At 32.6% G+C, this 14,181-nt stretch overlaps 2 protein-coding genes across 6 annotated transcripts; both read right to left on the bottom strand.

Annotated features, from left to right (window-relative positions):
• On the bottom strand, window positions 1-9,170 carry LOC11438994 (probable sodium/metabolite cotransporter BASS5, chloroplastic). 2 transcript variants are annotated; one of them, XM_039834288.1, is made up of 11 exons: window positions 8,747-8,969; window positions 8,557-8,636; window positions 7,712-7,842; window positions 7,413-7,606; window positions 7,044-7,296; window positions 6,699-6,952; window positions 6,526-6,608; window positions 5,926-5,969; window positions 3,919-3,997; window positions 2,916-2,984; window positions 1-341 (listed from the first exon to the last, which is right to left on the bottom strand). In XM_039834288.1, exons 1-11 carry the CDS (start codon window positions 8,952-8,954, stop codon window positions 234-236), a joined length of 1,503 nt encoding a protein of 500 aa, XP_039690222.1. In that variant the 5' UTR covers window positions 8,955-8,969; the 3' UTR covers window positions 1-233. The 2 variants fall into 2 exon arrangements, with proteins under 2 accessions (XP_039690222.1, XP_039690221.1); XM_039834287.1 differs by lacking the exons at window positions 1-341; window positions 2,916-2,984; window positions 3,919-3,997 and having other exon boundaries at window positions 5,354-5,969; window positions 6,546-6,608; window positions 8,747-9,170.
• Window positions 9,171-9,293: 123 nt separating this feature from the next.
• LOC11438993 (probable sodium/metabolite cotransporter BASS6, chloroplastic) lies at window positions 9,294-13,659 on the bottom strand. Of its 4 annotated transcripts, XM_013597964.3 has the most exons (9): window positions 13,360-13,659; window positions 13,170-13,273; window positions 12,184-12,314; window positions 11,681-11,874; window positions 11,239-11,491; window positions 10,888-11,141; window positions 10,728-10,810; window positions 10,256-10,342; window positions 9,294-9,525 (listed from the first exon to the last, which is right to left on the bottom strand). In XM_013597964.3, the coding sequence occupies exons 1-8, from the start codon at window positions 13,553-13,555 to the stop codon at window positions 10,259-10,261; spliced, it is 1,299 nt and encodes a 432-aa protein (XP_013453418.1). In that variant the 5' UTR covers window positions 13,556-13,659; the 3' UTR covers window positions 9,294-9,525; window positions 10,256-10,258. The 4 variants fall into 4 exon arrangements, with proteins under 4 accessions (XP_013453418.1, XP_003611207.2, XP_039690219.1 ...); XM_003611159.3 differs by lacking the exon at window positions 9,294-9,525 and having other exon boundaries at window positions 9,882-10,342; XM_039834285.1 differs by lacking the exons at window positions 9,294-9,525; window positions 13,360-13,659 and having other exon boundaries at window positions 9,882-10,342; window positions 12,184-12,352.
• Between the last annotated feature and the right edge of the window lie 522 nt (window positions 13,660-14,181).

The following is a 14,181-nucleotide window of genomic DNA, read 5'->3' as shown; positions in this document are numbered from 1 at the left end:
AAAGAATAGAAATAGCATTATTAGAAATGTAAAATAAATGGAAAAAAAAAGGTTTAAGCATTCTTATCAAAGTATTCTATTGACATCGACAAAATAATACAGGGAAAGTCAAAAGTGTATCAGTATCTTATAGATTCCATCTTTGTCACTTAGAATAATATGGTAAATCAGTAGAAGATTAGGACTTCCATTCGAGCGTAAATGCTACTTCGAGATACTTGTAATCAAACACTTCAAATGTTCTCAGAGCTTTCGCGGGATGATTTGTATATCCGGTATGCAGCTATACACATTGTGAAATTACCTATAACAGTTAGTGCCGCTTGAAGAGCTACCAATACCTGCATCTCATTACAATGAGCCATTAATTTCATATGTACAACCCCTATTTCACATTCAATCAGATTTTTAGTACAATATGTACGGACAGATCATTATCCATTGTTCTTAAGCAACAAGAAAAATTGCAAAACAACATATCTGCGTTGAGCCATAGAAGACGTTATGAAATTTATAAGAATGAATCTTGCAGAAAAACTCAGTAATCCAAAAAACAGATTTTTTCACACACACACATAACAGTAGCAGACATTGGTATACAACAACAATCAGGCCTTTTCCCACTAAGTTGGGTTGGATACATGGATCAAATTGCGCCATAATCGTATTTGGTTCATGTCATAGTGATTCGACAAAGTTTTATGTTGGCTGTTGAGGCCTAACACAACCCTCTCTTTCATCCGGGCTTGGGATTGGTTAGGCATAGCAAGGCTCTGCCTAGTACATTGGTATACCAATGCCAATTTTGTTTCTAAATAAATGAGAAAATTTAAGTCTACATTCAGATAGAAAGGGGATTCTGCCACTTCGTCTTTAATTATTACTTTTCCTTCAATGGTCTTAGACAGAGGTAAATTATTGTTTTCCAATTTCTAATAACTTACAGTCTTAGTTTTAGAACTGATTTTTGTCCCATTCTCTAGTTACATACCTCTATAGGACATGGTTGATGAAAGGAGGGATAACCGTCTACACAGGCCTTTAAACACCGCAAACTTGTCAACTTAGCCATATTTTATGTTATAGTCATAATTTCAAAGTTGACTATGAATAAAATGTGAACTAGATTGTCTAAAAAGGATGGTGAGAGATGTGGAAAAGATAAATAAGATTGATGATCAAATTGTAGATTTTGAAAATAGATCAGAAAAAGTTTATATTGCAAAGTGAAAATTCTACACTAGAAAAACCAAAACTTTAGCACAGTTGTCAGAATCTTATGGCAATGACCTGCATCCAAACCTGCAGAAGTTTGTTGTTTCCGAAGTATGTTTTACATTAGATTTTGAGAATGGTTAGAGATGGTAAGAAACCAAATTAATAAAATAAATTGTATTCAATTCCTCAAATTACTTGGTACCTACAATGTCTGAATTGTTGTATAATTTTCTATGTCACACCAAGAAAAGAAACTGTTTAAAACAAAATAAGAATGATGTTGTATTTGTGGTGGCTAATTGGCCAAAAAGAAGCAAGTTGCAAAAGCAAATTAGTATATTGTGAATGATATTTCGTTAGGTGATGATTAGTCTGTGACTTAGTTGAGAAAGATTGAAATATATATTTGTATTTGGATTCTCTGAGTGAAGACAACTCTTTTCAAGTTGAAAAAGTACTTGCAGATGATTTGGAGGTTTCTAACTGCGGTGATGATGCGTGTAAGGTGAAACCAAGGTGGAAATTTCATGGATAATGAAAAGATGAAGATAATATGCAAGATGATGACTATTGGATTATGACTTGAAAGATTACCTAGGCAAGATTCTAGAGATCTAAACTCTAAAGTTGAAATGCTGGACTATTTATTTTTGTGATTTAAAGGCGGTGTTCTCAAAAACTTATGATATGTGATGTATCATGACTTGTATGTGACCCTGTGAATGTGATTTAGAGGTTAATTTTCTAATCAATGTTATTTTCTATGCATGTGTATGAACTGTGAGCTTAAGTAACATTTTTAATTTCATGAAGGATCTTACGGTCTGTGCTACAGCCTACAATCCTGCCTTTTACGTTCATTTACTCATTCCCGACCTTAGGTATAATATTGATTTTGGCAATAATGATAGCATAAAAAATAAAAAGGAGAAACCGACCGGCCAAGGCCATGGCGACAATTGTTGACAGCAAGAGATTGATTATTTTGCTTGTCACCAATAATTTCAACTCCAACCGCCTCACACAACTCAGGCAAATGAGATGGTAACCAAAGCCCAGCGTTCGGCTTTGCTTTGTGCAAAATTCTGAATATAATGTGGAATCAACCAACCAAAATCCACCAAGCTGCCTATCATGATAATGTATATAAATAATCTCTTTTTAATGGAATTGGTGTAATGAGATTTTGATCAGAGGCTACACCAATCCTATTCCTAATAGACCAGATTTCTTGATATGCTTTGGTTTCTTTTGGGGAAGGTCCCCATTTGGCATTCGGTTTAGACGGTATATGAAGGACTGGAGCAGCATCATATAAGTGTTTATCATGGAGAGCTTAAGTTATGGAAGTAAATAAAAAACAGTTTTTGAACATGTCATAAACAATTTTCATAAGTTCTATCAAACAGTTTCACAATTCACAAGTGCTTATACTAGTAGGTAAACTCAAATAAACCAATTTAAATGTCCCCCAAATGCAACCTCTACCTAAGCCCTCACTTTGTCCAAATTCAACAATGTTGAGAGAAAATCATTCAGGCACAAAAGCTTCTGTAGCCATTCATGGTGTTTTGTGACAAATTAAATTATACAATAAGATCCATTTCAGATTTAAATATGAATGGTGTCGTCAATCAACAATTCTAGTAGTAGTAAAGTAATAGATGTTCTGTATAGAGAAAAAAAGGCTTTCTTACCTCAAGGGAGTCAGAGTTATAAAAGAAATGCCATGTGCATGCACAAAATGCTCCACCAAGTAGAGGTACCTACAACAATTAGATAACATAGGGTTAAGAGTTATGCAAACTACATTTGCAATTACAAATGGAAATATGAGATATGAAGTAAAAGACATGCATAGAGAAGCATAGCAATGGAACAAAGAGATGATAATAATACAAAAATGACATTTTTGTACACATTTTCAAGCAAATTTCGACAACAATATGGATGATTAACACATTCAAAATATGTGGTTACATTCAGTGGTGATTAATGAATATAACAATCTTTTAAAAAAGAAAATGAATATAACAATCTATCACAACTCATTAATCGTCCCTAAATGTTATTAATCATGATTTTCAAGTGTTCAAATATAGATGATATCAATTAATCATTCAAATTGTGTTCAAATATACATGATATTCGTTAACTACGCTTTATGTTCAAATATACACCAAAAAATTGTAGTTAATGACATTCAAAATTGTGTTTGATTTATGATTAATGAGTTGCAGCAACTTGTTATATTCATTAACCATCCAATTAAACATGTAAAGGAACAGAATCACAACACAAAAACATATGGAAATTCCAAAACCGAAGAAAAAAACACGACCCTTGTCGAATGACAACCACACAAATTTTTACAACACATCCTCTCAAACACCCATCGGCCCTAGTACACCCACACCGTCCAAAGAAAATACCTAACTACATCTCACAACACTCTAAGAAAAGAGCGCAAGAGAAAAGAAAAAAGTCAGATACTAGTCTAAAGTGTTATATAAATAGTCTTGGTCTCCTTCTTCCTTAAAAATTATAAGAAATGTGGGACTTCTCCAACATGTATGTTTTCAAGCAACAACAAACAATTTGAACTACCTCAACTACGTTAATCACTCAATTTGTTATCTTATTTTGTGTCAAAATAATAATAATAATTTTTTTTTAAAGAATTAAAATTAAAAGACTTACCATCCCCCAAGAAAGACCCTTCCAAGCTTCATACCCAGATTTCTCTCCATATTGCCACACCAAAGCCATAGCAATAATCCTTTTTTATTTTTCAATAAAAAAACACAAAAATGAAGATTAAAATAGTAGATAGAAGGGATAAGATAAAAGTGAAGTTAATACCATTCAACGACGCTGGAGACATGAACAGCCCAAGTGGGTAAAGACAGTGCATTGGATGGTTCTTGAAGTTCAAGTTGAAGTGGAAGTTGGATATACGAGGAAGTGGTTTCTACAATGTTGAGGAAATGGGAGAGACCCGCTTTCGGTTTTAATGTTCCAAATCGACACCTACTGTTATTGACAACTCTTGAATTTGAAGGAAATGAGATTTTGGGAGTAGAACAACATGGTTTTGCCAAGTACAACGTAGCAGCAGCAGCCATGTTTGAAGTACTGTTTTTGCTACTTCCTTCTTGTCCTCTTCTTTTTTTCAGATAACTCAATCAATCTTCCATCGACATGTTGTTTAATCTAATGCTGCAACTGTGGGGGCAAATGCCCCTCTAAAAATACTGTGGCTTAATTTACCTGAGATTTATTTAGGATTGAAAAATGAAAATTATAAATTGATTGAAGTGAATTATATTATTAAATAAATTACTGAGTTTGTAACTTGAGGCAAATATCTTCTATAGACAAATGTTAATAGGTCATTAGTTACTCTAACCCAAAAAATCTCATGCTTAAAATTCCTTCAATGTGTCTTAACTTATTTATCAAGTTTCTTTTTGTGAGACTTTTATATGTAAATGGAACTCTTTATTTTATTTTGAAAAATTAATATGATCTCTACCAACAATAAAATAATTTAAATAGTAAGAGATATACACCCTTTAAACAAATAGTTATGGTTTGAACTTAAGCTATTTTGAATATTAATTACAGTTAAATAATGATAGAAACTTAACATCCATAACATGGTAAAAAGTTGATTTCTACTCATTTTAAAGTGGTCGTTTTTAATTGATTTATATTTAATCCTTATATTAAAATTCAAGTATATTTCTAAAATAATTAATTTAAAAGAATTTACGAATAAATATTTGATTAATTTCTTAAAAGAATTTATTAAATAAATGCTTAATGAGTATAATTTCATTTAAGTAAAAAAAGAAGGTAAAATATTTGTAATTGTTTTCCGACTAATCTAATGAGACTAATATCAACGCCCACTTGCAAGACTCCATTTAAATTTGTCTATCGAAATTAACACAAAAGGGAATCAAATCTAAAACCTTAAAAATACATTTAATTGTTAATTGTTAAAATAGAAGTAATTTGGTCCAAATTACGGAAAGAGAGGGAGAACATATTTTTTTTTTTTTTGAAGGGAGAACATACATTTTAACATGCGTATTATTTACACTTTAAAAAATCACATGCGTATGATTTATATAAAAATAAAAAGCTACATAAAATTTACTTTGAAGGAATAAATAATCGAAGAAGGCATCTAGCATTTGGAACAAGCTCAATTTTCATTTCAATCAGCAGGCTAACATGAATGACAGGGATTGGTTACAGCTTCATTCCATTGGGTTGGGTCTCATGGTTTTCTGCTTACAATTTAGACGGTTTCTTTTTCTATCCTATACACATCTCATTGACTCATGATTTGTCGGGATTTTAAAATTCCGCGTGTAAAATAGGGAGGGTTTTGCAACATTTTTACACGTCCAGATGGATTCTAAAATCCTGTTAAACCAGAGGGACATCTGAGAAGTGCTGAGCTGAGAAAAGAAATTCACTATAATATATTTTTGGTCCTTTAGAAAGCTCAGAATAATGATATTTTTAATTATGCTAAGTGGTTGGATTGGAATTTTTAGCTAAATTTATTCCACTCATCAGTTAGTACACTAACTCCTTTGGTCTAACTATGAGTTCTCCAAGTACAATGTGATACTACATAAGATGAACCAGTTTCTTCAGCTGCCATGTTTTTTCTTGCTCTTTATTTTCGACCAAATCAGAACAAGAGAAAATCCCATCAAAGACATAAGCGGAGACTGCAAGCAAATTATGTTACAAAAAATAAATAAATCTGTTAAACAGGTCTACTTAGACTAACTAGTCATGCAAGATGCTCAAAAGATTTCTAACATAACGAAGCAATCATCTATGACTATATTGCTACGGCTATTCTGTGATTAGTGATCATGTTTAAATCATTCTTCTTATTCATTTTTATATGAAGAAAATTGAGCTGAGTTGATCCCGGAGGCCAGAGGCGGAGGCTCACTTTCAGGATCAGGGAGAATCCCTAGGCTCAAAAAACGCTTAAAGTGGTAATTGCATATTACCCTTTAATGTAATCCTCATATCGGAAGGCTACAGCAAGATCTCGATCCCACTTCCTTGTAAACATGGATAAGAGTCAAATCCTTACCAACTAGACCATTCTCCGTTGGTTATAAATCATTTTTCTATTTTCTGATTGATTGATAAAAACCTATACCATTCATGCAGACACTTGTAACAAAACAAAAATCACAGACACTAATGTACACAGTAACAGAAACAAACATGGCCATAATAGGAGTCTACATAGAGATTGAAACTTACAGAAATTGCAGAAGGCATACCGACAACGGGATCTTCAAAGAATTTATTTGCTAGAGCCAAGGCAAGGAGACTACTTTGCATTCCTGCAGTTGGACAAATGAATTTATTTAACAAAGTTACATATGCTACTACAAACATCTGATGGATGAACAATGGAGAAATTAAAGTTGTACCTGTCTCAAAGGAAATTGTTCTCTGCAGTGGCTTCACATCAGGTGAGTCACGGAAGATGAATCCACTAAGAATATAACCAGAAACGAAAGATGACAAATGAAAAGCAACAGCAAGCAAAAGGATAGAAAACCCAAAGGGGGATTTAACGGATTTGATGTTAAGAGCGAGTGGTGCTCCTGCAGAGAGAGCTGCAACCAATACTGATAGTGGAGGCAAAAACGGCCGAATAGCATTACAAATATTAGGGTAGAATCTGCAAAAAAAACAAATTAATTCTTCTATGAGATACCATCTTTTAAGAGAACACTTATGTTAACAAATTTATTTGAGAAATGTAGTTTTACCGATTTAAAAGTAGACCAAATGTAATAGGAACAAGCACAATTTGAGTAATACTAAACACCATTCCTTTTACATCAATAGGAAGTCTCTTCCCGATAAAAAACAATAATAAGAGTGGCGTGACAAAAACCGCAGAAATAGTGGATAACGATGTCATAACTATGCTTAATGGTGCCATTTGTGGATCTGATAGAAAAGTAGCGTAACTTGAGAGTTGTGCTCCACTAACACAAGCCAGCAATACAATTCCTGCGCCTGAGGGATGCCAAAGGAGTTTTAAGAAAGAAGTTCAGGGTTCAAATCCTGAAAACTAACATAATAGCTGCCTTACTAACATGTTACTATCCAAAGAAAAAAGGGACCATCCTCACCTATCGCTGATGGTAGACCAAATAAATTTACTGATATTATGCAAAGAAGATATCCAAGAAGAGGCTTCACCACAAACTGACCAACATAAGCAGTGACAAGTTCTGCTGGCCTGTTAAATGCCTCAAGGAAGTCCTTTTCACTTGAATTAACTCCAACTGCAAACATCAAATATCCTAGTGCAGGAGCATAGTATCTGCAAGTAAATCATATACATATCCTATTCAAGTGCTAAAAAATGGAATTAATGTTAATATTAACAACTTTTTTATCAACAAATTCGTCAAAAAAATCGACAGACCTGCTGGTAAACCACGTAAAAGAAGGTGGGAAGACTAGTGCTACCAGTGTGCTAGCAAGGACTACATAAGGTAGAATTGAATTTGCTTGCTTTAGAATCTCCAAAATAGACATTGGTTTTTGATTCATTATCTGATGATAGAAACAAAATAACCAAAAATGAAAGATGCCCTGCGTTAACTTTGTTTTCCGTTGAGTGCAAAATTTTCAAAAACTAAAACTAGATTATATTAGGAAGAAAAAAAACCTCCTTCATGCTTTAAGTCTTAAATGAAAAAGTGAAAGAAAAAAAAATTAAACATTAAAATCTTCTAAATTCTAATATTAATATATACAACATATTTTTGCTAAGATAATCCATCATTTTACATTTTAGAAATCACATGCACACTAATCACTCTATGTGCCAAGGACTACATGTAGCAAGTACTGCAGCAGACAGGATAGTCTATCACACTAGTTAAGCTTTTATAAGTGTCTTAAAGAAATCAAATAGAACTAAAATTTAAAATATTGATAGCTTAAATTTTTTATTTCTAAATATAACAATTCACTTTTAATTTCTTAACTAATACTTTTTTCTTATGAATTTGACATTCATGCTCTCTGACAAGCTGGAGTTAATCTTGTTTAAGGCGAACCAAGCAACAAGTCTAAATATTTCCTGAAGACACTGCCACCCGGTTGATCATCTCTGACCCGTGTGTTGAATGAGTTAGCATCCAAAGGACCAAAGCGTGTTGTCATCATCCAGAAAGAAAAAAAACACCAGCTAGAGACATGTCCCATGCTTCATAGTTCACATATTTGTCCATGGCTGTGGAGCAAGAAATGATAGGAAAGTACCTGTGGGATTGGATCAGGTGTCAGGGAACCTGAAGAGTTTAGCGACGCGCATTTGAGAAGAAACTTGGAGCTCCTGTACTCTGTGAAGCCAACAACAAAAACAACGAGGCTAAAATAATTGATTATTCTTTGTATATAGAAAACGTGGAAGAAAAGAAATGGGTGTATACACAATGAGAGATTGAGTTACTTCTTAGGAAGTGTGAACCCGAAGGAATTGAGAATATAGAAGAAAGGTTGGTCGAGCATGGTACATAGATTGGAGGTCTTCGAACATGAAAGAGTGAAAGATGCGAGCAACTAACGTTATGCAACTGATTCACTCTGCATGAAATTGAATACATGTTTTGTTTTGTAGCAGAGTTTATATTCCACCTGACCAGAGTGAGGAACTGCATTGCATTAACTGGGATTATAAATTCCACTGAAAACACTGTTTACCAATTATTGTTCTTTTGTTTGTTAGTTTCAAAGAATAAAACATGATTAATAATGTTAATGGACACTTATTCAATTAGAGTAAATAACGACAATGATATGAAATCGACGACATTATGCAATAGTAAAAAAGAGACACGACAGAGTTGGTGGATATGGATTATTTATTGGGTCCCTTGATCAACATAGGTTATTATGTTAATTGATTTCGATGGATCCTTTTCAATGAAAGACAAGTTCTAAGAATAAAATTGTTTTCACGTTCATAAAAAAAAAAAAATAAGGACTCAGATTCTGAATTTCATGTTTGAAGGATATATTGTTTCTTGTTGTTGCATGATATATATATATATAATGTCGTCTTTTTTTAATGATTTGTCAGATATGGTCTACACTGGTATTGAATAATTTATTGTTTGTGATAAACTAGCTAGTGAGTACTGCTACATGGCAACAAACTTAATTTAAATCATTGCAATCTTCTCATTATTGTGTAGGATATACCATCAAGCAGTGCTCTTCAATCCATATCTGAATAAAATATAAAAACTGTAATGAATATTTATATTCTGCAGAGATAAAAAATAAAATAAAAATATTGCTTGAGATTAAAATACTAAATAATGCTTTATTTATCTCGTGTATATATATGAGGTAATTCTTATTATTAGAATGTATTTTGTACCACCAACAACTTATTTGCTATTTTTTACTATTTTCGATTTGCATGTTCATCACAATATTATAAGGTGTTGCATTAATTATCCAATTTTAATTGTACAAATAACACAACTCTTAAAATAGTAACCGAGTCTTAGACAAATAGCTAAAATATTGACAAAAAGTTTAAATAACAAAAAGTATGTAACATTTACCAATGACAACAGTTATTCGAAAAGTAATTGAATTTCTATCCATAATAATTTAAGGAATACATTGTTTCTTTAAGCAGCCCGTGTCTTGTATGGGCTATATCCTATTGGTGAAGTGGGATTTTGTTAATCACCAACTTGCTTGAAGTTTCTAAAATTTGAAAGACACTTAAATATAAATAATAGACAAGTATCAATTATTTCACACCACTGGTTCTACACGACCCTTACAAAAACTGGGTTAGAAGAAGTGGTGTGATGCAAATAATTTTAAATAGTATGATATCAAACTTCTTCCTGTAGTTGGTTCCTCCTTGGGATAGATTCAGCAGTGCTAAGATACAAGATGGACCCAATGTGCATAATAATACACACATCTAAATCCATACCTTTCAGGTGCTCTGTTTTGTCTCATGCTTTCCACTTTTGTTCCATATCAAAACAAGACCAAATCCCATCAAAGACATAATTGCAGTCTGCAAAAGAAATTAGCCACTTATATTTCAATATATCATTATTTTGATTCAGTGCTATACTTCGTCTCTATGTAGACTAGTCATGCAACAATAAACTGTGTTCACAACAGACAACAGTATATAGATGCTTTATTTAAATAACTTCGCATTTTATTACACAACGAGGTAATAAACCCAATGCCGTGAGTTTGCAATGAGGAGTTTAAAATCATATATATCATTCACCATCTCTTTAAAACAAGTGAAAAATTGTATATTATTCATGCAGACACATATACATTTAGTTGTAAGTACATGTGAAAGAGACGATGCAGACGCATCAAGAACGCTTATGCTCCCAGGGTATATAATTGTTATTGGAGTCTAATCAGAATTGAGAATTTACCGAAATTGCAGGAGGCATACCCACAACTGGATCTTCAAAGAACTTATTAGCAAGAGCCAGGGCAAGGAGGCTACTTTGCATTCCTGTAGTTGGAGAAAAGTTACTTAAATAACATATGGCAGGCATTTGTTTGATGGATGAAAATGGAGAAAACTTGTACCTGTCTCAAAGGAAATTGTTCGTTGTAGTGGCTTTACATCAGGAGAATCGCGGAAGACAGATCCACTTAGCATATAGCCAGCTATAAAAGCTGACAAATGAAAGGCAACAACAAGCAACAAAATAGAAATTCCAAGGGGAGATTTAATACACTCAACATTAAGAGCAAGTGGTGCTCCAGCACAGATAGCTGCCGTCAACACAGAGAGTGGAGGCAAAAATGGTCGAATAGCATTGCAAATAGGAGGAAAGAAGCTGTAAAAAAAAAAAATAGATCATGTAAGAAGACAACACCCTTAAAGGAAACAATAATAATGAAAAAATATATTGAAATTTGAAACAATAGTTCTACCGATTTAGAAGCAGGCCAACAGCGATAGGTACCACCACAATCTGTGTGATGCTAAACACCATTCCTTTTACATCTATAGGCAGTCTCTTCCCAATGAGCAACAGTAATAAGAGTGGTGTGACAAAAACAGCAGAAGCAGTTGACAGTGATGTCATTACTATGCTTAACGGTGCCATTTCTGGGTCAGTTAGAAAAGTAGCATAATTTGAGAGCTGAGCTCCACTAACACAAGCCACCAATACCATCCCTGCACCTGATTCATTTCACCTCAAAAAAAATTAGAAAGTATATCCAACTAGCTCTCTTTATAATATTATTTAGTCAAATTTATGCCTTCAGTCGGTTAGAAACTTAAAGAACTAATCCAGAAAAATGGTCAAACTTAAAGGGCCGCAGACATAATTTTGTCTATTATATGAGATAGACCATTCTCATTTCTCACCTATTCCTGTTGGTAGACCAAAAACAGTTACTGCAATAATATAAAACAGATATCCAAGAAGAGGCTTCACAACAAACTGGCCAAAATAACCGGTGGCAATTTCTGCCGGCCTATTAAATGCCTCAATGAAGTCCTTTTCACTTGAATTGACCCCAACTGCGAACATCAAAAACCCTAATGCAGGTGCAAAGTATCTGCCAGTATATCACATAGTAATTATAAATTCATGGCTGAGATCATTTAAAAATAATAAGTTATAGTTTTGATTGCACTTTGTGTTTCAAATATCAGTAGTTTGCACAATTACATTTCATTTTGCATTTGCATTTTAAGGAGATAGAACAAAACATTCTAGATGACTAGATAAGAGCCAGTGATTATTCCTCATTGCTGAAAATCACTTGACCAGATCAATTTCTCTAAAATGCAAAGAATTGTAAAAAAAGAAATATATATATATATATATATTTTCATCAACCAATTCATCTAGAAAATACACAGACCTTGTAGTAAACCACGTTAAAGAAGGTGGGAAGATTAGAGCTAGCAGTGTACTGGAAACGATAGCAGGAGGCAAAAGTGAATTTGAGTTCTTCAGGATGTCTAATATAGATAGAAAACTTTGCTTCACCGGCTGAGGAAAGAAATGAAACAACCAAAAACGATCATGTCCTGCGTTACTTGGTTGTAGATTTTGTACATAGCATAATTTTCAAAAACAAACAAACTTGACCATAGAAAAGAAGTCTGCATGACCATTTTAAAGAGTTTGTTTGACCTTACCTGAAGACATAAGTATTTACTCTCTCTAATTTCAAATATAGGCAATAAAAAATAAATCTTGTTAAGGCTCTTCTTGGATAAACAGTGTAATTTGCAGCTTATGTATAAGCTATTTTTACAACAAAATAATTTGAAGTTAAATTATTTTGTATAAGCAGTTTTCATAAGCTATCTTTGAGAACTTTATGAAAATAAACTAAAAAGAGCTTATGAAGATGTCATAAGCTGTTTTCATAAGTGCTTAAATCAGTAGATAAGTTTAAATAAGTCAATCCAAACAGGCAATAATTCATACTAATAAAAGAAGTAATTAAAAAGTAAAATCTAAATTAATTTAAAAGTATTTTACGAATAATATCATTAAAATTAGTAAGTGCTGCCCCTTTACTTATACTAGTAATTTACACTGACACACAATTGTGAATTTTATTGCATACATTCAAGATAGTTTCTCCCCCTTAGATATATAAGAGAAAGTTGGATCAAACAAAATTGATGTATCTAGTTAAAAATTTAGACCAAGTACATGAGAATTTTATTGATCCAAATTTAACTTATATATGGGACAAGAGGGATTAGGAAGTTATGCCGTACTAAATTACTAATAAATAGTTTTCTAGCTTTTTCCCACGAAATAAAAGAATTACTTTGAACTTGATTCAATCAATAATCATGTCGGTGTTAGTTGAGTGATACGTAGTCGTACCTTGGTGGGGTGAGAAGAGTGATTCGGTGTGGGATCGGAGAAGTTAGTGGATGAAGAAGCACATTTCAGAGGAAGTCTGGAGCTCGAAACCACCGCCAACCGAACTGAAAAAAGCACAGAATAACAAACAAACAATCATGTACTATTTGTAAAAAAAAAAAAAAAAACAATGAGAGAAGAAAGTGCATACTATTATTAGGTGGGAAGTTTGAATGAAAAGGAATTGAAGATGAAGAGATGTTGTTGCAGTTGCAGTTGCAGTTGTAGTATCGGAGACTGAAAAGTGATGATTGGGAAAGTGGCTTATTCATCACTTTGGTTGATGATGAATAAGAAGAAGAAGAAGAAGAAGAAATTGAGTTCATGTTTTTTATTTCAACAAACATTCTCTTCTCTCCAGAAATCAAACCCAAACGGCACCGGACTTCCTTTTAAAACTCCTTTTTATTATCCTAGTACAGTAGTAGTACCACTGACACTTCGTACACTTCTTTTATTTTTGTTCTTCTACAATTTTTTATTCTTTTCCCATAACTCCAAAGTACTCAAAAATACAAGAAACCAGTACAAATAAAAAATATCTTGAATTAATATACAAAATGAGATACTTAAAGTAAAATTAATTATAAAAATATTACTCATAAATTTTATACTATTATTAGTTTTTAGTATTTTTATTTAAAAATAAATAAATTAATGGGGGATTTCCTTGTATTATAATTATAAGGCAAAATTACACTTTTAGTCCCTTAACTTAATTTTAAGTAACAGTTTGGTCATTTATCTTTTTTTCATTTCAATTTGGTCCTTTTTGTCCATTTTTATATACATTTTCAAGCTTCAAATCTAATATTCTTATGCAAACATAGACGAGGATCATAGATTTGAAGATTGAAAGACCATAAGAAAATAAAATCATGAATTTTAAACTTAAAAATTCATATGAAAATGGACAAAAAGGATCAAATTGAAATGAATAAAAAAGATAAAGGACCAAACTGTTACCTGAAAT

Source organism: Medicago truncatula, chromosome 5 (assembly GCF_003473485.1).
Source record: "Medicago truncatula cultivar Jemalong A17 chromosome 5, MtrunA17r5.0-ANR, whole genome shotgun sequence".
In the NCBI taxonomy this organism is placed as follows: domain Eukaryota; kingdom Viridiplantae; phylum Streptophyta; class Magnoliopsida; order Fabales; family Fabaceae; genus Medicago; species Medicago truncatula.
The sequence above is the reverse complement of the archived record's forward strand: the minus strand, read 5'-3'. Positions and strand labels throughout refer to the sequence as shown.

Bases quoted from the DNA above. Each gene is read 5' to 3' on its own strand.
- LOC11438993 (XM_013597964.3), bottom strand. From the start codon at position 13,555: ATGTTTGTTGAAATAAAAAACATGAACTCAATTTCTTCTTCTTCTTCT. The intron at 13,274-13,359 runs GTATGCACTTTC...TGCTTTTTTCAG, and splicing joins AAACTTCCCACCTAATAATA to TTCGGTTGGCGGTGGTTTCG. The intron at 10,811-10,887 runs GTACAAGTTTTC...CTCCAACTACAG, and splicing joins AACAATTTCCTTTGAGACAG to GAATGCAAAGTAGCCTCCTT.
- LOC11438994 (XM_039834288.1), bottom strand. From the start codon at position 8,954: ATGCAGTTCCTCACTCTGGTCAGGTGGAATATAAACTCTGCTACAAAA. The intron at 7,607-7,711 runs GTCTGTCGATTT...ATTTACTTGCAG, and splicing joins TTTACGTGGTTTACCAGCAG to ATACTATGCTCCTGCACTAG. The intron at 5,970-6,525 runs GTAAGTTTCAAT...ATTTGCTTGCAG, and splicing joins GTATGCCTTCTGCAATTTCT to TCTCCGCTTATGTCTTTGAT.